Raw genomic sequence first — 20053 nt, 5'->3', positions numbered from 1 at the left:
TCCCGCGTTTTATTCCAGTAGGGAGATGGGTGGTGACCTATGGAAGGCTGGCTCACCGATCATCAAGACTTTACGTTGTTTATAAATTTTTAAAACAAACAGACGCATCAGCACTTACTGGTTGCAAATTACGTAACTTTTCTACTAATTACCAATCAGCTCCCGCTTTGCGAGTTACATCTCTCGCTTCCCGCGCCAATTAGTCCGCGGGCGCAGATTTTCCCTCCGTTTGAGTCTGGGGTCCGTTCTGAGCACACAGTCAGTGAGCCGGCGGTCGTGATCGCCCACTGCCGGACTTGCCATTCCCGCACTTCCTGCTCAGTCCTGCTGGCTTCGCTCCTGGTGGTCCATACAGCCCATCCACCTTGGGATGGTCTCCCCTCTTCCTTAAAAGACTAGCCAAGCATACGATGCTCACAATGCAACTGCTTAATCGTAACTGTTCAGCTACTAGCTATGGAATAACAATTTGTTACTGAATAACAATAACAAAACAAAAATAAAAACCCTGTTCAAATCTTGAAGGGTCCGGGCTCCCCCGGGCTCCTCCGCCCCGGCCCTTCCTCGGGCTTCCCGCCGCCACCCCGCGACAGCAAGCAGCAGCTCCACGGCTGCCCGCCCCCTGTACCAGGAGCGCCCTCGGCGAACGCAGCGCCGGCTCCGCCCCCGCCGCGGTCACGGGGCCGCCCCGCCCGGCGCAGCCATGGCGGCGCCCAGTGCCCTGTGGCTCGGGGGCGATTCTGTAAGGCGGCGGGGGCGCGGCGGGGGGTGGCGGTGCGGGGCTGACCTGAGCTGACCTGACCTGACCTGTGTCCCGTCGGCAGGTGGAGTGGATGCTGTGTCCCTACGACGCCCATCACCGCGTCCCCCGCGCGTCGCTGGAGAGGCACGCGGCGTCCTGCCGGCTCCGCAAGATGGGATACTCCGCCGAGGAGGAGGTGGGAGCCCGGCTTGGGAAGGCAGACGCGGGGCTGGCGCTGCTGCCCTGGAGTGCCGCCTGCCCGGCTGGCCTTGACCGAGCCTTTTGGTCCCGCAGGCCGAGATGTACGACTCCAGCTTTTTCTACGAAAACGCGAAGGTTCCCACCGTCGCCATGGGTGAGCGCCCGCGGGGGCTTCGCCTGGCGGGGCGTCACACACAGCTAGGGGTGAGGGGGGATCCTGGGAGGGCAATGAGCATGAGGGACCAGGAAAATCCCATGGGGCAGAGGCCCTCACGGTAGCACATCCCGCTGCCTTGTCTGCTGTAAGCTCTCCAAGGTCTCCTGAAAACCCTGAGTGTTCCCATCAGTAGGTTTATTTTCTCAAATTGTAATTTGTTATTTGCCTTAATTTATCCTTTTTATGCTTCTATCACTGTGTAATTCTACTTTATATCCCTGTAGTCCAGAAATGCTTCTTTTTTTCCCCTTTTTTTCCTCTCCTCATTTCAAATATGGAATACATTAAAATTGTATTTTTAATTCAGATGTTCCCTTATACATCAGTAAAACTATGATATTCTGTACTATACTATAGCTCTCATGATAGAGGTTATGGGGAATAAAGACTGATGTGATCCAAGTACTGAAGAACTTGATGTAAAAGTTCTATGATTTTTTTTTCTCTGCTTGCAGATAAAGATCTACAGTTTCACATTGTTAAGCAGGCTAGAGCTCAAAGTGCCAAGGAAGGCACAGGCTACAGTGAAGGTAAGTAGTAAGCAGATACTGAGACAATGAGAGCTGCTCTTGTGTCCCTCCTTGCAGCTTCCTTCATTCCACTATGAACTGCTGTGAGGAATTTCATTTTATTTAATTTTAATACTCCTTCCCTTGTGCACCTTGAAGCATAACTGCTTTCTATACTTGGGCACCTAGATAAAGAGAATTTGAGTCTGTTGTGTTCACACCTCTAGCTATCTTCAGGACTGTAAAATCAACACTGCAAAATTCAGGAGTTTCTTAAAGGATTAGTCCTTTGCTCCCATCCCACCATGTACACTTTACTTTCCGCCTGCCTTTCCTTCTGTTCCTTGTGGCCCGAACTCTTTTAATGGTATCTCCAGCCTTGTTCTTCATGTAACACTTTGCTTAGGGATTAATTGGTAGATGTGAGCCATGTGGGCTTGTCCACAGATCAGACTGCTCCTCAGATCAAAAAGCAAACAACATGTGTATTACTATGTTGGACTGTTTCAAGACTGTCCTAAGAAGTTGTATAAGAACTACAGTGACACATCTGCAAATGTGATGTTGTCCTTTGTCTCCTCTCCGAGCTCATTAGTTCCTTTATGTTTTTTTTTTTTTGGTGGGTTTTGTGACCAGCCTGGGGACCAGTTTAAGGCTGAGAGAGTCTTCAAGAGTTCAGACCAAGACAAAGTAGAGAAGTAAGGCTGTCTACAGAAACTGTGGAGCTGCAGTGTATGGTTGAGAAATTACTGCAACACCTGAAAGATGCAGCATTTACTCTCTGTAGACTTTAGTTTGTTAAGCATATCCTTGCAGAAGGAAAAGTGCATTTGTTCAACTTTCTTGACAGTGAAATACAGCAGCGCTTGCTCGGGCAATAGTTTTTCATCTTGTCTTCATTTCTCTGGCATAGCAAATGGAGGCTTAATGGACAGTTGCTTGGGAAGGAGCTTTCATGGGATGGGCACTGTATTCGGAGTACGCCAGGTGCATTTCCTCTGGAGGGAAATGGTAGCTCATTAATTTGACACAAGCACATCCAACTAGAGAACAGATAGGCCCTCTATGAAGTAGTTCATTGCAAAGATACACCAGTGAGCCACTAGATGCCAGTGTTCGCTGTCCAGTTTTCCCTGCAAGCTTCCCTTTCTCCAAGAGTAACGCTAAAACTGTATTGGGTTGGTTTTCACTGTGGTATCTTGATGCGCTATAAGATTCCCGACTTGGAATTGTTTGCACAATTTAAAGTCTTTGGCAATGAAAACAAATTAAAATAATTTTTTATTGTAAATTTCCTTTTGACCAACTGGATCAAAGAAAGTAATTATCTTTCTTTGGTTTGTTTGTTTTTTTTTTTAATTCTAACCCTAATTAGAATATTAGCATAGCTGTATTGTAGAACAGGAAAACTGGTCCTAATCAAAAGTCATGAAATTCTTGTAAAATCACAAGCATGTAACTATCGGGGCATTTTTATGGACTTCTGTGACTCTGTAAGAACAGTGCATTTTAAGAACAGAATTCTAGTTTTTTGTGTTTAAATCCATTTTTTTCATATTAGAACAGTTCTGGTTTAGGCTCCAAGTATAGTAATGATGAAATCTTGTATTTTAGGTTTGTTTGTAGAGTTACTGTGGCTCCTCTTCCTCTTCTTTGGTGTCTTTAGTGAAAGCAGGATGTGAAAGATTGCCCAGCTTCCCTTAAGACCTGAATAATGTAGAGAAGCACTAGCTTTGCTGTTGTAAAGGCTCCTGCAAACATCCCGTCTTATGTGTTGGCTCTTTCTGTCTGCCTGGAGGTAATGGGATTGTGCCTTGCAGGGCAAGTTGTGTTGTGGGGAGCAGGATTATGGAGGTCAGTCAGTGGTTGCTGGAAATTTGAATGTTTTCAAATAAAATGCTTTTTTGCAGGCAATACCCTAGAATATTGCACCCTGTATCTTTAGGGAAGTCACTTTGCTGCTGTTGCAACAGATTAAGAATGGATTTATTTGTTTGGAGGGATATGTGTTTTAACTGGGGAATGGGAAAAGTGAAATGAAAAAGTGAAATGGGCTGATCATTCAGGGAAAGAGGAGTGTGCAGGCAGTGCATTTGTTTCCATAACTTTAAAGTTAGGTATCTGAGCCAATCTGGAGCACTTTGAAAGTGCCTTTGTTGCCCTTTTAGCTATAAATCCCTGTGGCAGTCTTATTATAAAAGCTCTGTAGAGAAGGTAACAGTGTGAATGAGACTGATTTGCACAGTGATCAGTTATCTAGTCTCCTAGAACCTTTCACCCTTGTTGTCAGAACAGGTATTTTGCAGCTAGTACTTTACACAACATTTTAGGAGTAAAATAAGCCCACAAGTTAGAGCTGCAGCCTCTCTTGCTTTAGCTTGTAAGCCAAGGGCTGGGACAATACAGAGTATCAGTTTGATCTGATCTACTATGATTCCTTTATGGTATATGTATGTGTGTAAGCAGTCAAGAGGGGTTATAAAGCTTGTGTGGGCCTTGGGAGAGATTTGGGCCTCTCTTTTTCCTTTGAGCAATTTTTTATCCTTTCAAATTAAGAAGGTTGAAATTTCATACAGATACATAGGGGAAGGATGAAAACAGCATTGGTGATCACAGCGTTGTTTGTTGAGCTTCTCAGTGTTTTCCTGTATAATTATGCTATTTTACTAATAACAGCTCTCTGTTCAACCTCCAGGATCTTACTCATTGCTGCCTGTAGAAGTTCCTCAAAATCACAAGCGGTTTACCTGTGACCTCACTCAAGCTGATCGCCTTGCTCTTTATGATTATGTTGTTGAGGAAACAAAGAAACAGAGGTCTAGATCCCAAATAATGGAAAATGATAGTGATCTCTTTGTGGATTTAGCAGCGAAAATCACCCAAGGTTTGAAGAACAATCTGTTGTTGAATTTATGACTTTCAGTTTGTCTAGTTAGATGAGTTTTGTTGAAAGCCAAACAAAATTGGCTGTGCTGTTTTTCTTGTGGAAAGCATACTGTTCTCAAAAACCACAACAAAGATCTGGCATCAGAAAACACTAGTTTGGTGTCCTTCATGATATTTTCCTTCTGGGAAAGCCTCATTGCTCTCCTCTTGGCACACGTGTCTCTCAGTGGATGGATCTTCTGTCCTTGCTGCAACAGACTTTGGGTCGTCTAATTTTGCCAACTTACTGTGCAGCTCAGAACAGTATTTGCTATAAGAGATGACGAGATTAAAGATCACTTAAGAGTAAAAGCTGAATGGGAAAGGTTGGCAGTCATCCAAGTGGAGCTCTTGAGCACTATGCAAATGGGTGTACTGGACCGAGGCCTCTCATCCCTGTTGAGTCATGCCAGTTCCTAACCACCTATGGAGCATAAGCATCTATGTCACTTTGTGGGCCCTACTGTGCCTGGGAGGTAGGAGACAGTGCTTGTCCTCTACACGGGTACATGTTTTTCAGAGTCTGGCTTTTGCAGTCTTTGGCTTTTATTGTAATACTGGGTTGGAAAACATGACCCTTATTTAGTAGGTGTTTGACCAAATTGTAAGCCCATTATATTGGTTTGGATCACGGTTAGGAGACTGAGATCACATAACAGTATTTGCTTGGTGGCTTTTTAGTCATGTAAACAGCTAGCATGAAGGTTGGAGAGGAAGCTTGTGCTAAATTCACAATAGTTACTAAATGTGGGAGAAACTTCAGAAAGAACACGATATATTTTATGTTCTTGAAAGTATCAGACCTGCTAATGTCCTGCTAATGACCATTTGTTTTATTTCCAATTTTTTGCTAGATGATAGTCAGAAAGGTCCAAAGTCCCATCTTGAAATTCTGGCTGAAATGCGAGACTACAAAAGGCGGCGGCAGTCATACAGGGCTAAGAATGTTCATATAACAAAGAAGTCTTACACTGAGGTGAGATCTGAAAATAAAGGCTTTTTTGCACAAAAGCGCTTATTATATATCAGCATAAACAATTATATACTCTTTTAAAGACAAAATGTGTCTCTCTCCACTTCTTGTACACTGCTTTATTATTGTTGCAAATATAGAGGAATATTTTTGGATTTTGGTTTGCTGCAGCAAGCTACAAATAACAGGAGCATTCCTAACTGCCAAGTTTTGAATGTGAAAATGCCAGCAAGATATAGTTGACTATTATAAAATGGTGCTGTTTAAATTTATACAGAAACATGTTTCTGCAAATAAGACTTTCCATTCAGACATTTGACATACAGGGTTTGGGGAAGATTTTTGGGTGTTGGGGTTTTTTTTGAGATGTTCATTTTCTGTCTAGTTGCTAGTTGAGACCACTACCATGACATGTTTGTTTTTAATGTATCTTAATCTCCAGGTGATTCGGGATGTGATTGGTGTGCATATGGAAGAACTCAGCAATCAGTGGCAGGAGGAGAACAGGTTGGATAATGCAGAGATATGTGAAGGAGGGAAGTTGAAATCTTCAGGAAGGTACACCACAGCTGACAGATTCTTTGGGCATGTCAGCAGACTGAAGCCTGTAATTTTGTCTTACCACCTTCTTCTAATAGCACATACCAGCCTTGTCTGAGACACACACAGTTTATTTTATACTGATTTTGTAGGTCTTGCTTGACAAGCTCTGCCTGCAGGAAGGATGGGGAAAAATTAATAAGTATTTTTCTTTCAGGGGTAAGTAGGTAAGTTGCAAGTGATTCAGATGAACAGGTGGAGCTGGGAAATCAATAATGCTCCCTCTGTATTCAAGTGTGTGTATATGTAGGTGGGTACAGAAGGACACTTAGAAATAAAAGTACACAATTTCTTCCCTTTCTGTACCACATGACAGGAAATGCTGTGGTAGATATATTATACCTCAGAGTAAAGGTTTCCATAACATACTAAATATGAGAAGCCTTTACAGTTCTTATCACTGTGAATGCTGCTATGCTAACTGGGAGAGTTTTATCTATTCGTATTTCTTCCTGTGTCAAGCAACACTGTACACTCTTTCAAACATTTGTCAGTGAAATAAAAATGAAATTATGGCCTAGTGATAGCGTATTTGTTTGTGTCTCTTCAGCAGATCTTTGAGATGAGAATGTTTTTGAAACAAACTAAAAGGTGACACTCTGTTTCTAGCATTAAAATGAAGGTTAATGGGTGGCCGGAGCACTGGAACGGACTGCCCAGGGAAGTTATGGAGTCTCCTTCTCTGGAGACACTCAAAACCCACCTAGATGTGTTCCTGCATAACTTGCTCTAGCTGGACCCTGCCTTGGCAGGGCGGTTGGACTGGATGATCTCCAGAGGTCCCTTCCAATGCTAACGATACTGTGACTCTCTAAAATTAGGCCTGCTGGGTTCTCCAGCTGTAGGTAGCAGCTTAAGGCAGCTGGTTGAATAGTTCAGGATTTAAAGCAAAACAGAGTGAATCCCTTCAACTGCCTCGTTTCATAAGCAGATGTGTTAAGACTGAGGGGCAGTGTTTGTAAGAAAATACCTGAATTAAATCGTGCTGAGATGTGGACATATAAAAGCATAGACTTAGGGCTTCTTTTGAGAGGTATGGTATTTCCAAGGGAGAGAGAGAGGCTTAGTAAAAGATATGTCCTCTGTCTTACATCGTTAGTAGGTCATTATATTACAAAACCAAAAGCAACTCTGAAACTATTTTATTGACTACAGTCAATAACCTTTTTTCAGAAGAGAAGACAGGCGGTCAGCTTCAGTGGACTCACGGCAATCTGGGGAAAGCAGTAAGGATACTGAATGCACAAGACACAGGAGAGACACCAGCAGGAGTCCGAGTAAACGAAGAAGGAGTCGCGAAAGAGGCAAAGACAGAGACTCTCGGAGAAAAAGAGAGAGGTGAGCATAAATAGGGACAGCTGACTCCTGCTTCTGAATCAGGCAGCCACAACCACTGTGAGAATTTCGTGCAGAGAACAAGAATATCTAGTCCAGTAAACAAGCTAGGTTAACCTCATGTGCCGTATGTCAAGTCAGTGCATGAGGCTACTAACACCAACCAAAACATGCTGTGAGACCACAAACTGTGATCCAGACTTCAGAATCTGAAATCTCACATCTGAAAGGTGGCACTTCCAACAGCATGTTGCAGGACTAATACAGTACTGTCACAGACTATTTTACTCCATCAACGTGGTTAAATGGACAGTGTGTCCCTCATGCACAGCTAGGTGTTCTTGTCATGTTTAATGCTAATTTCTGCTCTAGTTCACACTGGAACTTAGTAAGTAGGATTATTTGTTTCACTAATATGCATATACATACAAACACAGTGAGTTGACTAGCTTTTCTATGGTAGGTGCTTCAAAACTGCTGTTGCTCTTCAGTATTTCTGGACATATTTTTAAGCAAAAGAAAACAAATCTAGGCCACACCTTCTAATACCATCAACAAGGATATATTTACATCTACAGGAGCATAGGTGTGTCATTCTTTGTTTTTAAGCAAAGACTCGGGCTGTTGTGCAGAAGAAATGCTGCACTGTCCCTAGCATGTATGGGTAAATGCTTTTAGATAAGTGCATGGATGGCTATGATTGCTTCTATCAAAGCTGGCTTCATTACACTGTGATGTCGTTCATCCTAAACTAACTGCCTCTCTGCACTGCATGACAAGGCTTTGATTAAAGCAACATGGGAAATAAACTGTCTTAAAGTAGCTTACTTTCTTTCATTAGCAGAGGACATGACTACATTTAATGAGAGCTTACCATTTTACAAGTTGGTTTTTTTCCCCTTCAGACTCTGAGCCTAAAAGCCCCCACAATGTTTGTGTTTTTGTTTCAGGGATGAAGACAAGTATCACAGGCATAAAAGAAGAAAGTAGAAACAAGAACCTGATTATTTTGTTTGTCAGCTGTTCAAAAAATTACTTGCACAAGAACTGTTGCTACTGCTGTTGTGCTGAGGACAGTAACACTGTGTACATGATACTGGTATTGCATCATAGCTGTGCTTTGAGACAAAAAAGTGTTAAGGTTTGCCAGAGTGGAAGCAGTATATAGAGCAGAAAATGTGTAAATCTGTAACATTCACGCGTCTTTTAATAAATTATATTGGCTTTGCATGTATTTGAGTTTAGTCTGACAAGACTGAAAAATAAAATCTGTGAGAGGCCGTACTAATTGGCCTTCCTGGCCCATAGTGGATACAGAACAGAGCTAATCCCTGGAGTCCAGGATCAGTTACAAGCAGAAAAAGCATGAAGAGAGCTCCCCTCCTACCTAACACTTTGGGAACACTGTTCCAGACAGACAGCACTTATGCCTAGTTACAGCATGTACCAGAGGGCATATTTCAGAGTTCCTCAACAGGCTAAAACATCTTCAACTGCAGCTAGTGGTAAACTGACAATAACATGAAAGTTACTGTTCCCAAGCTCATACTCAAAGAAATTTTGGATCAATGTCATCTGGCAAAGATGATGAGAATATAGCTCTCCACAGAAACTAATGGACACTTGAAATATTGCTGAGTACCATATTCAAACACCAGGGGCATATCCATTTCCTTCCAGTAATAACTAGGAGGTGTTCCCATCCTGTGGACTCTACAAATGGTAGTAACAGATGTTGATAAAACAGACTTAAACCATGCATACATGTATTAACATATATATTAAGGATGTGCAGTTCTGTTAATTCCTCACACACTCCACTTCAGCAAGGTCAGTCACAAGGAGCCAAGCTTCTTGCCTCAAGGAAGTCAGCAACTATAAAAGAACAAGCTTGCAGATCCATCTTTCCTACAGTTTTTTTTCTGTTTGATCAAGGTGCTGGGAGAGGGCAGTCCATGTGCTCCTGGTTTTGGCCTTCTCAAACAAAAGGAATCTCTCTGGTTTTATTGTAGCCATTAATATCCTGTTTCATACCTCAGCTATTTCTGCAATTAAGTGTAATTATCTGTCACTAAATACATGGTCTAGTTCTGATGGATTTAGGCTTCTATACAGCAGTTCAACTCAAAACCAAACAACCCTGTGTCAGGCATTCCTTGCCCTACATGACAAATACAGTAGCTTTTCATGTTAGAAAACAGGAAACATTCTAAAACAGATTCTTAATTAGACAAGTTCAAGAATGAAAAAAGATATCTAAGTTCTGAAAGGGTCCTAATTAGAGGGAAAACAATATGGAACAATTGCAGATCTTGAGGTGTTTTGTTTAGCAGCTCAGCCATGGGGTTCTCATTAAGTTCTCTTTCAGTAGGGCTTGGTAAAACAGTTTATTTAGATAAAGGTTGTTCAGGCAAACAAGGTATCAAAAAACCAGCTGTATTTATGTAAGAGTCAAAGTCAGTGCTACCAGAAGCATAATGAGAAACACTTCAATTATAACTGTCCAGTCTTCTCTAAATTTAATTCTTGCATTTTACTTCTTTTCTTACAATCTCTTACAAACTATTGGTAGGAAGATCCGTAACAAAATAACTTTTGCTCAATATAAGCAGGTAAGTGAAGGGATGGTCCCTAGGTGTAAGCATCAGTATTTGAGAGGCAGGAGAACAGTATAACCATGTATTCAATTAACATCCCCTGAGGGGCCATTTCAAGAGTGGGACAAAGAAAAGGAAATGCCAGAGATGAGGATCGTGTTGTACTGAAATGTGCACATTATGGTACTTTGAACACAAATTATTTTCTTGAACTTACTTATTCCTTTTTTTTTCCCCTCTCACCTCATACTGAACAGTAGGGTTGATTAATAAAATATGAAGGTCGGTGGCAGAAAGTGTCTGATCAGCACCATGCCAGATTGTTTGTCCCTGGAAAGGAATAAACCAAATGTTTTAGAATGGCACTTTAACATGGTAAATCCTAGTGTGTTGGACAAGATACAGTTTAGGGTTATATGAATTGCAAACAAAAGTGGTGTGATTAAAAAGTGGTTCTTACTAAAACTTGTCAGTCTGGTAACTAATGATGAAACAGGTCATTTGTACAGCTCATGTTTTGGAGCTCCCATGTACTTGGAGCTGATAGCAATCTTAAGTGTACTGGGTTTGTGTGGCTAGGGAGTTTTTGGGGGAGGTGGAGGCAGGAACTACAGTGGTGGCTTCTGTGAGCTTCTGACAGAGACTTCTCCTCTGTTCGAGCCAATGCCAGCCGGCTTCAAGACAGACCTGCTGCTGGCCACGGCTGAGCTCAACAGCAATGGTGGCAGTGCATCTGGGGGAATGTGTTTAAGAAGGGGAGGAAAAAACCTGCAACTGCAGCTGGAGAAGAGATGAGTGGGAATATGCGAGAGCAACAGCCCTGCAGACACCAAGGCCAGTGAGGAAGGAGGAGAAGGAGGTGGTCCAGGCACTGGAGCAGAGATTCCCCTGCAGCCCGTGGCTCAGATCATGGAGAGGCAATTGTCCCTGCAGCCCATGGAGGTCCATGGGGGAGCAGACATCCACCTGCTGCCCATAGAGGACATGCCAGAGCAGGTGGATGCCTGAGGGAGACTGTGACCCCATGGGAAGCTCACACTGGGGTGGGCTCCTGGCAGGATCTGTGTTGCCATGGAGAGAAGAGCCCACACTGCAGAAGGTTTGCCAGACTTGTGCCCCATGAGGGACCCACACTACAGCAGCCTGTTCCTGAAGGACTGCACCCCATGAAAGGGACCCTATGCTAGAGCAGTTTGTGAAGACCTGCATCCCATGGGAAGGATTCAAATTGGAGAAGTTCCTGGAAGACTGTCTCCCATGGGAGGACCCCACACTGGAGCAGGGGAAGTGTGTGAGAAGTCCTTCCTCTGAGGAGGAAGTAACAGAGACAATGTGTAATGAACTGACCACAGTCCCCATTCTCCATCCCTCTGTGCCACTGAAGTGGTGGGGTGGGAGAGAAAATGGGGAGTGAATTAGAGGAGGAAGAAGGGAAGGGTTGGGGGAAGGTGTTTTAAGATTAATTTCTATTTCTTATTATCCTGCTCTGATTTGATTGGTAATAAATGAAACTGAATTCTCCAAGTTGAGTCCGTTTTGCCTGTGACAATAACTGGTGAGTGATGTCTCCCTGCCTGTACCTCGACCCAGAAGCGTTCCATATATTTTCTCTTCTCTGTCCAGCTGAGGAGGGGAATGACAAAGCAGCTTTGGAAGGCAGCTGGCATTCATCTGGGGTCAGCCCACCAGGCACAGAAAGACCAGTTCCAGATAGACGGTAGGAAGAGTAAGCGTCTGTACGCAAACATGCTACGTAGGCAGCACTTGGAGGACAAACCTGCTATGGATCTTTTTAAATTGGTTAAAGTGCATTTTGTGTGACCCATGTGTGACTATGGATAAAATAAGAGAACTGCCAATCTCTCTCTCTCTGGTTTATGACCTATATTAAATCAAAAGAACACCCCATAAGATGCTGCTGGTTCCAGAACCAGTAATATACAGCTGATAAATGCCTGTATCTAATTGCATCCTACAGGGAAAATTATACCACCAGACAGCGACTTCAGTATTTCAGAGAAAGATGGATAAATAACAATTTATCTTTTAACAGTTCAAACAATGAAGCTGACAAAAAATAACTATGTACACTTTTGATATAATCTTAGTCAACAGTTATTTTTGTCATCATGGCTATGCCATGTCTGTCTGAAGACAGAGTATTCACCTGAAATTAAAGGTTTATGGAGAACCCAGAGGTGACCAATACCTTAAAATTCCACGCACAGATTTCTACTTACGCTTCTTCTTTAATTTTGTGGAGGAATGCTTCAGTTTCATCCTCTGGTATCTCTCCGTCAATACTGGCCAAATACAAATAAAGGAACGAGAATGTTTCAAAGGGAATCGGAGCTGCTCCACCTTCTGGCTCGCTTGTTAAGATTTCACAGGCATGTTTCATTGAACTCAGTAAGGACTGCAGGGGGTTAAGTCAAGAAACGAGAGGAAAAGTATCAGAGCCATGAACATCCTTTGCATACTAGACAAAATCCACACTGTTAGCCACTAAAAGTGAGGGTAAATGAGATGAAGGTGTTATCATCATTATCTAGGTTTAAACCTCAAAGTTACACTCCAGTGCAGGTCCAACGGTAGAGATAGTAGCAAAAAATACCATAATCCTGTGATGTTTAAAGATTGCATGGGGTAATATAATCCCTATCTCCAACATGGCCAAACTGCTCTGTTCTGCTACTGTAAGAGCTCGAACATCACTATATCTAGTGATAGACATATGTGTGTGTATGTGTATATTTATTATCTCAATGGTTCTAAACGAATTTTCAGCAGCAGTTAAGGCAGATAAATCTACAAACCCCAGAAAACGAACATGGGTTTGGTGATTTTTATTCTGACATTATATTATATAATTTTTAGATAATATTTTAGCTGATATTTACTGTTTCCTCTATCTGTATGCAAGTTCTATTTTAGTAGTTAGTAGAAAAAACATTGAGGCAAAAAGCATTTAAAGAACATTTCAGTTCAGTCAAAGGGCAATAACATCCTAGTTACCCTAAAAAAACTCCATGCCACAAATTATTTTCCAAATCTACTTTGAAAAAATCCTTTATTTAATATGGTGTTGATAATCCAGTGCCCTCTACATGCTGAGATATAAGGGGAAAAATGTGGAAAAACTAAGCACCAAGCTACATTCAGTCAAAGACTGGTTGGATGCCATTAAAGAAAGAAATAAACAAACAAATGCACACACTAAATAAAAAAAAACACACCAAAAAACCCCTCAAACCCACTCAGGCCTTTTTTAACATGAGTGTTAATATTTTTTGCTGTAACATTTTCAAAACTCACCCTTACCTTTTCCTTAACAAGCAAGCAATGACTACGTAAAAAGATAGTATTTTCTAACACTAGACTAGCAATACCTAAAATAAATGCAATATCTGTTTAAGATCTAGAACACAGGCCAGAGAAGTGTAATTTTATAATCCTTTAACAGTTTTACTTAATGTATTTCATCCCCTGGGAGGCCTCTCTGTGGAAGGAGAGGCAGCTACCTCTATGATGGCAGATGGCATTTTGCTACCTCTCTACTGCCCTTCCTGCCACTGTCTCTCTCTCTCTCACAACACAGCAAAATTATTCACATCCATTTTGGCACCTTTGAAAGCCTATTTAACAGGCTACCTGTGTGGTCATTTCCTCAAGGCTGTAAAAACACATCAGTGTTTAGTTTATAAAAAGATACTTCAAACTGGTGCTCTTAAGAAGTTCACACTTGTCTAGTCCTGTATTTCAGCTGAGACCCTGTTCAACTACGACCACAATTTACAGCTGTGGGAAGTGAATTTAAATTTCTTGTGTGCGTCTTCCTCTACGGTTTAGGAAAATGAAGTCTAGGTTTTGTTATATACTACCGAAATCAAATCATTCACATAATATCCAAAAGAATGATGACATGGATGTAAATTTAGTCTGTCTAGCTCCATCAGAATGATGCTTCCATTACTCCATTTTTTTTTGGTTGGTTGGTTGCTTTTTTTTAGATTAGTAATGTTGCTGTTACTATTTTTAAATGGAGAAAAGAGCCCAAACTACAAGATCATGTCAGGAAGGAGATTGGAATGAAGAAATACACAGTTGAAATAAGTAAATATAAATAGATATATACACACACAATTGCATTGTCAGGCCAGGTCAACATTCAGGGTTTCCAGATATTGCAACAATCTCAAAATATTATTTTGTATGTATTTTCTTTTAAATATCTCTTCTTCCATACTGTAGAAATCACTAAAAGTATTATAGTTTATAAGAACATCAGCTTAGTGCATTTTATAGTCTTCCATTCTGTTGAAATGCTCTACTGAGATATTATTACTGACATCAAAAGAACTAAATGTATATTTAGTAACTAACTGCTGCTGTGAAAATTTAATTGACTACACAATCAATTAAAAATTGGTGCTTTAATTTCTCCCTCCAGTTCTCCTCCGTGGACATTTACACTGATGCCATCCGCATCATTCCTCTATCATCCTCTCTCTCATGGTACAAGCTCTCTGCAGACATTCTTGCTCTTCTACTGCCATCCCAGTCAACTGAGGACTTAGCCATCTTTCGAAGTCCCCCCAATTAAAATCTGACAGAGAACAGAAGTAAACATGCAAGCCACTTTGCCAGCTGCTGCAACCATTTCCCAAACCCATTTGCAGTAATTGTTCTATGACCTTATATATGATCACAGACAACCACCTGTGTTTAGATACAAGAGCTCCTGTTGTGAACATACCCCACCGAGCACGCTGCACCCAAGTGCCAGAATCTTCATCCATTCCACCTCCTCACCAAAATTGTCCAGTTGCAGGATAGATTTCAGCTGCTCTTCTGGCAAACACAAGTGCTTCCATTTTTCCTTTAGTTCTGTAACAGTTACCATGCCTTTGGGAGAAAGCTTTAAACGAAATCATGGTACCACAATAAGAACTCTGAAAACCAGAATGAATCAAAGGACAGAGTAGTTCCCCAAAATACATCAAACGCTTGAAGGTCAGTCTACCCAACCATCTCCAACACATCAGCATTCCTCAGTAGCATTGTGCATTTGATAAAGGCCAGTTTGTACCTTTTTGTGCAAGACTTTGAGGAGTCCAGGAGTCAAACCACCTTCTATTTCCCCTGTTGCTGAAGGAATTTCAATCCTCTCCTTCACAGGAAGGGGCTCCCCCTTTGACAAGGCTGAAAAATACCTGAGTGAATGGGAAGAGCAACACACCTCAATGCCAAAGGCCATTACAAACTGCACAGAAGTAAATGCTCTTACAGGTCAGTGAAAGAACCCACAAGCTCCTGAGCAGGAGCAGCAGCACTCGGCAAGCTGCCCACACACACAATTCCCATCTCCCCATGCTCAGATAGCATCTTTCTTTCTAGCAGAAACCACAATCTTTAGATTTAACATGCTCCTTTTTATGACATTCTAATAATTCTTAAGGCATTTAACTTATTTTGTGCGATACACTCAGTTCTTCTTGGCAAAGGCAGAGAGTGATTTATTAACATCACAGTGCACTTCCAAACAAAACGCAGGCTTTTCCCATTTGACTGAGGAGCACTTAACTGCTCATCTGTTTAACATTCCCCTCACACACTACCCAAAATGCTGCAACTGTCTCATCAATATTTCTACTATTTCTGTCCAGTCCAAAATAAAATTTAGGAATAGAGCAGAAAGGGCATTAGATGCACATTCTTTTGATTATAAGGCTGGCATATCCTCAACAGCAACCACCTCTGCCATAACTGGCCAGGAATCTGAACTGTGCAAGGAAAACTCAGTTTTCACTCAGGTAGTGATGGGTCTAATTTAGGAGTTTCTCCACTCATCCTGCCTCATTTGCCCTGGTCACCCACCAGGCTACCCCATGCTGTGCAAATACTTGCCAAAATGCACAGCAAGCAGCACTGCATTGGTGTGACTGGGTAGAAATAGATGCATGGTATGTACGTAGATACAACACCTGGGCTACTTTTCAGCCTGATCCATTTCCCCATCTGATTATTTACAAGGACAGGCCTACAACACTGGTAGAACATGTGAACCCACAGCCTTGCTCTACCTTGTGTGGCTCCCAGGCACAGATCTTGCTCTGTTCACCAGAGAGGTGCGTGATCAGCAGCAGCTGCCTACTCCTGTGTGGGGGCTCCTCTCTAGGCAGAGGTTGGGGTCTGGTTGGTGGTGTGGCCATGGCAGCGCCACACTGCCCCTTCTCTCACCAGCCCCATGTCCCAGCAAGCTCCAACTACCTGGTGACTGCTGCTTCTGACACAGCTGGGGCAAGCTCACTGCACATCCATCACCCAGAGCTACGCTGCAACCCCCTCCATCACGTTCCTAAGAAATGTCATGCCATTTTAAGATTGTCCCAATGCCTTTCTCTGACACTGGAGCTGTAGCAATTCAGCTTCAGATTCTTTCATTTTTTTTGGACAAGCCAGACCCCAGCCTGGCTTTGTTAATAGCCTCCCCTCTTTCATGTACACAGTATAGACGTTTTCCAATCCCCCCAGCTGAGAACATCTCACAGATACCTTTCAAGAGCTTGCCCACACAAACCATAGGACAGGAAAAAATTATAGTGGGCAGATGAGGCAAAAGAAAAAAAAATAGAAGTTAAAGAAGAAACATTTAAACATCTTAAATCAACATTTTAGTGAGAGATTTATTACATGGATTATCATTTAAAAGTTGCAACTTTTCAGGCACTTTTCCCAGAAAGGAAAAGAAGAAACCCAACAAGCTTAAGAATTAGAAGGTTATTTTCTAGGTTGCCTTTAAATTTCAAGAAGTAAATCTCATGTGAGAGGAAAAAAAAACCAACCAAACCAAATCAAAAAGGTTTGGTCTTTGAGATGGAAAAAGTAATAACAAAAACAAATTAAGATGCATTTTCCTGGATGGAAATCAAACTATTCCAGGAATAAGCCAGTCCTAAGCCTCAAGGAAGCAGAAAATAAATCAAGCACTACACTATTTTTTAAAAGGCTCTCATACCACATTAATACAAAGCAGCATGTATGGAATATACATATTGATGTAATATTCTAAGTCAGCTCCACTGTACATTAAACAGGAGCAGTGAGATTTTGTGGGTCCCTATTGTTCTTTGCACATCAGACTTACGCAGCTGCCCACTGCAAAACATCACGAGGTTGAGTCCTAATAGCAGCTTTAGTAAATTGCTTCAGAATGTCAGGTAGCTCTGGGGGGATTTTGATCTGCTGAGCACAAAACATGGTTTCTGGAAGAGGCATGGTCGGTTTCTGTTCAGTCACAAGGACCTGAAAGAAATAAAACAGCAGTTCACAGATACAGAACGTGAATGAAAAACTGTGTGTGCACTTGTGGGTGAACAGTGCTCATCCCCAAACTCCCTCCTGTCCTGTCCCCAGACAGCTGGGGCTACTGGAGAGGTGACAGACTTAGAAGGGCCTGTGTCTGTCAGAGGAGCACCGCACTTCTCTAAAATACTTTAATTTGGTGGTAACACCAAGTAAAACACTGGAGCTTGGACACCAACCACAGCTCTGGATGAGGAGAACTACTACTTTAACGAGTATCTTTAGGTAGTTTTAAACGGATTTTTCTCCTCAAACCTACCACAATACAAATTTGTAAAACAGGCAGTGCAGACAAGACACATCACGCATGTCAGTGTGAAAGCTAGCTATGCTGGCAACTCACTACTGCGCACTGAGGAGAATCCTGTCATTTTTGTACAGAAGCCAGAGTATGCAGATGACCAAGTTTCTACTGTGTTTACGTACTCCAAAAATGTTGTAGCAAAAAGTTACTAATTTGTGCTCCTGGCAGACTTCACACAAAAAACCTACAGCAATGAACAAAACATTCACGTGTGCTGCAACCACACACTGCACTTTGCTCATACAGTTCTACAGGTATGTTTGTCTCATTCAGGATGTAACTCATTTGTTGCAAGGAATTCTGTCACCCAGGATCCAAAAGAAGGGAAGGAAATAGGTTATTGTGTGGTACTTCTCCCATTGAAATGGGGCACATTTGGTGGGAAATCTGAGTACTCTCCTCATCATTTCGAGAACCAACTATACCCTATTTAAGTTGATTTGGCAACAAGAACTGAAAACACATTGGTTTTTTGCAGAGGAGAAGAGCAATGAAAGCGACAGCATCGAGAAAGGAATCAACATAACAGCATCCTCTATCCCTTTACATTATTTTAATTTTTAAGATAAAAATAAGACTACCTGGCATGTGGCTTTCTCTCCCTATCATGTGAATTTTCCTGCATTGGAAAAAAAAATTAAAAATCACTGCTGGAGGAATGGGACTGCTGTGACCTAAGGCTCCTTTGAGGATCAAACCATACTTAGAATTTTATTTCTGGAGAAATGCAGACAGAGCACAGCATCTTCACCACTCCAGTGCAGCAAATTTGCATCAGGGATAGACTTTAGAGAGTGCATTTAATTACCTTATTGGTCACACACATTCAGTAATGATTCAAAAACACAGTTCTAGCCAAGGAATTGAAGCCAAACACAAAAATTTGAGGATTTCAGGATAACAGAAAAAAATAGAGGAAGGAATACACGTGTGTGTGTATGCCCCCTTGGGAAACAGTAATAATAAAAGAGTAAAAACAAAATCAGGAAAAAAAAAAGGAAGCAGTGCAAGAGCTGCTTTTCTACAGTAAACCATTAATCATAGAGTCTCACAGAAGGTTTGAGGTTGGCAGGGACCTCTTAGAGGTTACTTGGTCAGACCCCGTGCTCAAGCTGGGCCACCTACGAACAGACTGCCAAGAACCATGCCCAGGTGGGTTTTGAACATGTCTAAGGATGGACACTCCACACGTCCCTGGGCAACCTGTGCCAGTGCTCAGTCATCCTTACAGTGAAAAAGGGTTTCTCGATGTTCAGAGGGAACCTCCTGTACATATAGACACAGCCAGGTCAGGCAGTCTCTGCACCCCTTCACCATCAGTGCGCGGCAGGGGTTACGCTCGCTAAACACAAAGCTCAGCTCATGTCTTTCACCCCCTATTAGCTCTTATTTTCTATTTTTTTTTTCCTTTCACGCACTCAAAACCAGCCCCAGGAGCTCAAGGCCGACAAGCAGCCGCAAGCAGGCCGGCCCGGCCGGGCCGCGAGGCCCGCCGCCCCCCAGCCCCGAGCTGTGGGGAGGGAGCGCCGGGAGCCCAACCCCGCCCCCGGGCACCGCCGCGGCGATGGCGGCCTCGGCAGAGCCGTCCGGGACGGCTCCCCCCGGCCCGCCGGTGCTGCCCTGGGGTTCGGGGGAGGCCCGGGCACGGCCCCTCACCTGCCCCGCTCCGCGGCCCCGCTGCCCGGGCAACGCGGGGGGAGCGGTCGGGGCGGGCGGGAGGCCGGGGAGCTGAGCGGGGTAAGGCGGGGGCCGGGCGGGGAGAGAGGGTTGGTGCCTCTGCGGTTTAAAGTGCAAGAGCATCCCCTGTTTTGTTCAAACTTGTGAAAAGACGCGAGACACGGATGATGTCTACCTTTAGCAGATTCGCAGATGACACCGAGTTGGATCAGAGTGTTGATCTGCTGGAGGGTAGGAAGGCTCTGCAGAGGGACTTGGGCAGGCTGGATCAGTGAGCCAAGAACAATGACCAATGACCAAGTGCCGGGTCCTACGCTTTGGCCACAAAAACCCCATGCAGTGCTACGGGCTGGGGTGAGGGCACAGTGACGGGAAAGCTGCCCAGCAGAAAAGGACCTGGAGGTGCTGGTCAACAGTGACTGAACTCAAGGCAGCAGTGTGCCCAGGTGGCCAAGAAGGCCAGTGGCATCCTGGACTGTATCAGAAATAGTGTGGCCAGCAGGACCGAGGAAGTGATTCTTCCCCTGTACTCAGCACTAGTTAGGCTGCACCTTGAATACTGTGTTCAGTTCTGGGCCCTCAATTCAGGAGTGAGTCTGGAGAAGGGC

At 43.1% G+C, this 20053-nt stretch overlaps 2 protein-coding genes across 11 annotated transcripts; one reads left to right on the top strand and one right to left on the bottom strand.

The window, feature by feature from the left end:
• The first annotated feature begins 688 nt into the window (after positions 1-688).
• On the top strand, positions 689-8736 carry SNRNP48 (small nuclear ribonucleoprotein U11/U12 subunit 48). 2 transcript variants are annotated; one of them, XM_032702234.1, is made up of 9 exons: positions 689-742; positions 825-938; positions 1037-1097; positions 1616-1690; positions 4365-4553; positions 5449-5570; positions 6010-6125; positions 7344-7505; positions 8453-8736. In XM_032702234.1, the coding sequence occupies exons 1-9, from the start codon at positions 704-706 to the stop codon at positions 8490-8492; spliced, it is 918 nt and encodes a 305-aa protein (XP_032558125.1). In that variant the 5' UTR covers positions 689-703; the 3' UTR covers positions 8493-8736. The 2 variants fall into 2 exon arrangements, with proteins under 2 accessions (XP_032558125.1, XP_032558117.1); XM_032702226.1 differs by having other exon boundaries at positions 7341-7505.
• On the bottom strand, positions 5693-19681 carry ROPN1L (rhophilin associated tail protein 1 like). 9 transcript variants are annotated; one of them, XM_032702301.1, is made up of 7 exons: positions 19425-19490; positions 18350-18387; positions 17247-17404; positions 15189-15312; positions 14856-15017; positions 12340-12515; positions 5693-6280 (listed from the first exon to the last, which is right to left on the bottom strand). In XM_032702301.1, exons 3-7 carry the CDS (start codon positions 17375-17377, stop codon positions 6238-6240), a joined length of 636 nt encoding a protein of 211 aa, XP_032558192.1. In that variant the 5' UTR covers positions 17378-17404; positions 18350-18387; positions 19425-19490; the 3' UTR covers positions 5693-6237. The 9 variants fall into 9 exon arrangements, with proteins under 9 accessions (XP_032558192.1, XP_032558184.1, XP_032558201.1 ...); XM_032702293.1 differs by lacking the exon at positions 5693-6280 and adding an exon at positions 10302-10429; XM_032702268.1 differs by lacking the exons at positions 5693-6280; positions 19425-19490 and adding exons at positions 11551-11722; positions 19621-19681.
• Positions 19682-20053: the final 372 nt, after the last annotated feature.

Source organism: Chiroxiphia lanceolata, chromosome 1, assembly GCF_009829145.1.
Source record: "Chiroxiphia lanceolata isolate bChiLan1 chromosome 1, bChiLan1.pri, whole genome shotgun sequence".
Taxonomy (NCBI): Eukaryota; Metazoa; Chordata; class Aves; order Passeriformes; family Pipridae; genus Chiroxiphia; species Chiroxiphia lanceolata.
The sequence above is the reverse complement of the archived record's forward strand: the minus strand, read 5'-3'. Positions and strand labels throughout refer to the sequence as shown.

Excerpts from the sequence above, each read along its gene's own strand:
- SNRNP48 (XM_032702226.1), top strand. The coding sequence starts at position 704 with ATGGCGGCGCCCAGTGCCCTGTGGCTCGGGGGCGATTCT. Across the intron at positions 743-824 it reads TGTGGCTCGGGGGCGATTCT|GTGGAGTGGATGCTGTGTCC; the intron begins GTAAGGCGGCGG and ends TCCCGTCGGCAG. Across the intron at positions 5,571-6,009 it reads CAAAGAAGTCTTACACTGAG|GTGATTCGGGATGTGATTGG; the intron begins GTGAGATCTGAA and ends CTTAATCTCCAG.
- ROPN1L (XM_032702283.1), bottom strand. The coding sequence starts at position 17,377 with ATGCCTCTTCCAGAAACCATGTTTTGTGCTCAGCAGATCAAAATCCCC. Across the intron at positions 15,018-15,188 it reads TCAAAGTCTTGCACAAAAAG|CTTTCTCCCAAAGGCATGGT; the intron begins GTACAAACTGGC and ends TTTCGTTTAAAG. Across the intron at positions 11,723-12,339 it reads CACAAAATTAAAGAAGAAGC|CTGGACAGAGAAGAGAAAAT; the intron begins GTAAGTAGAAAT and ends TCCCCTCCTCAG.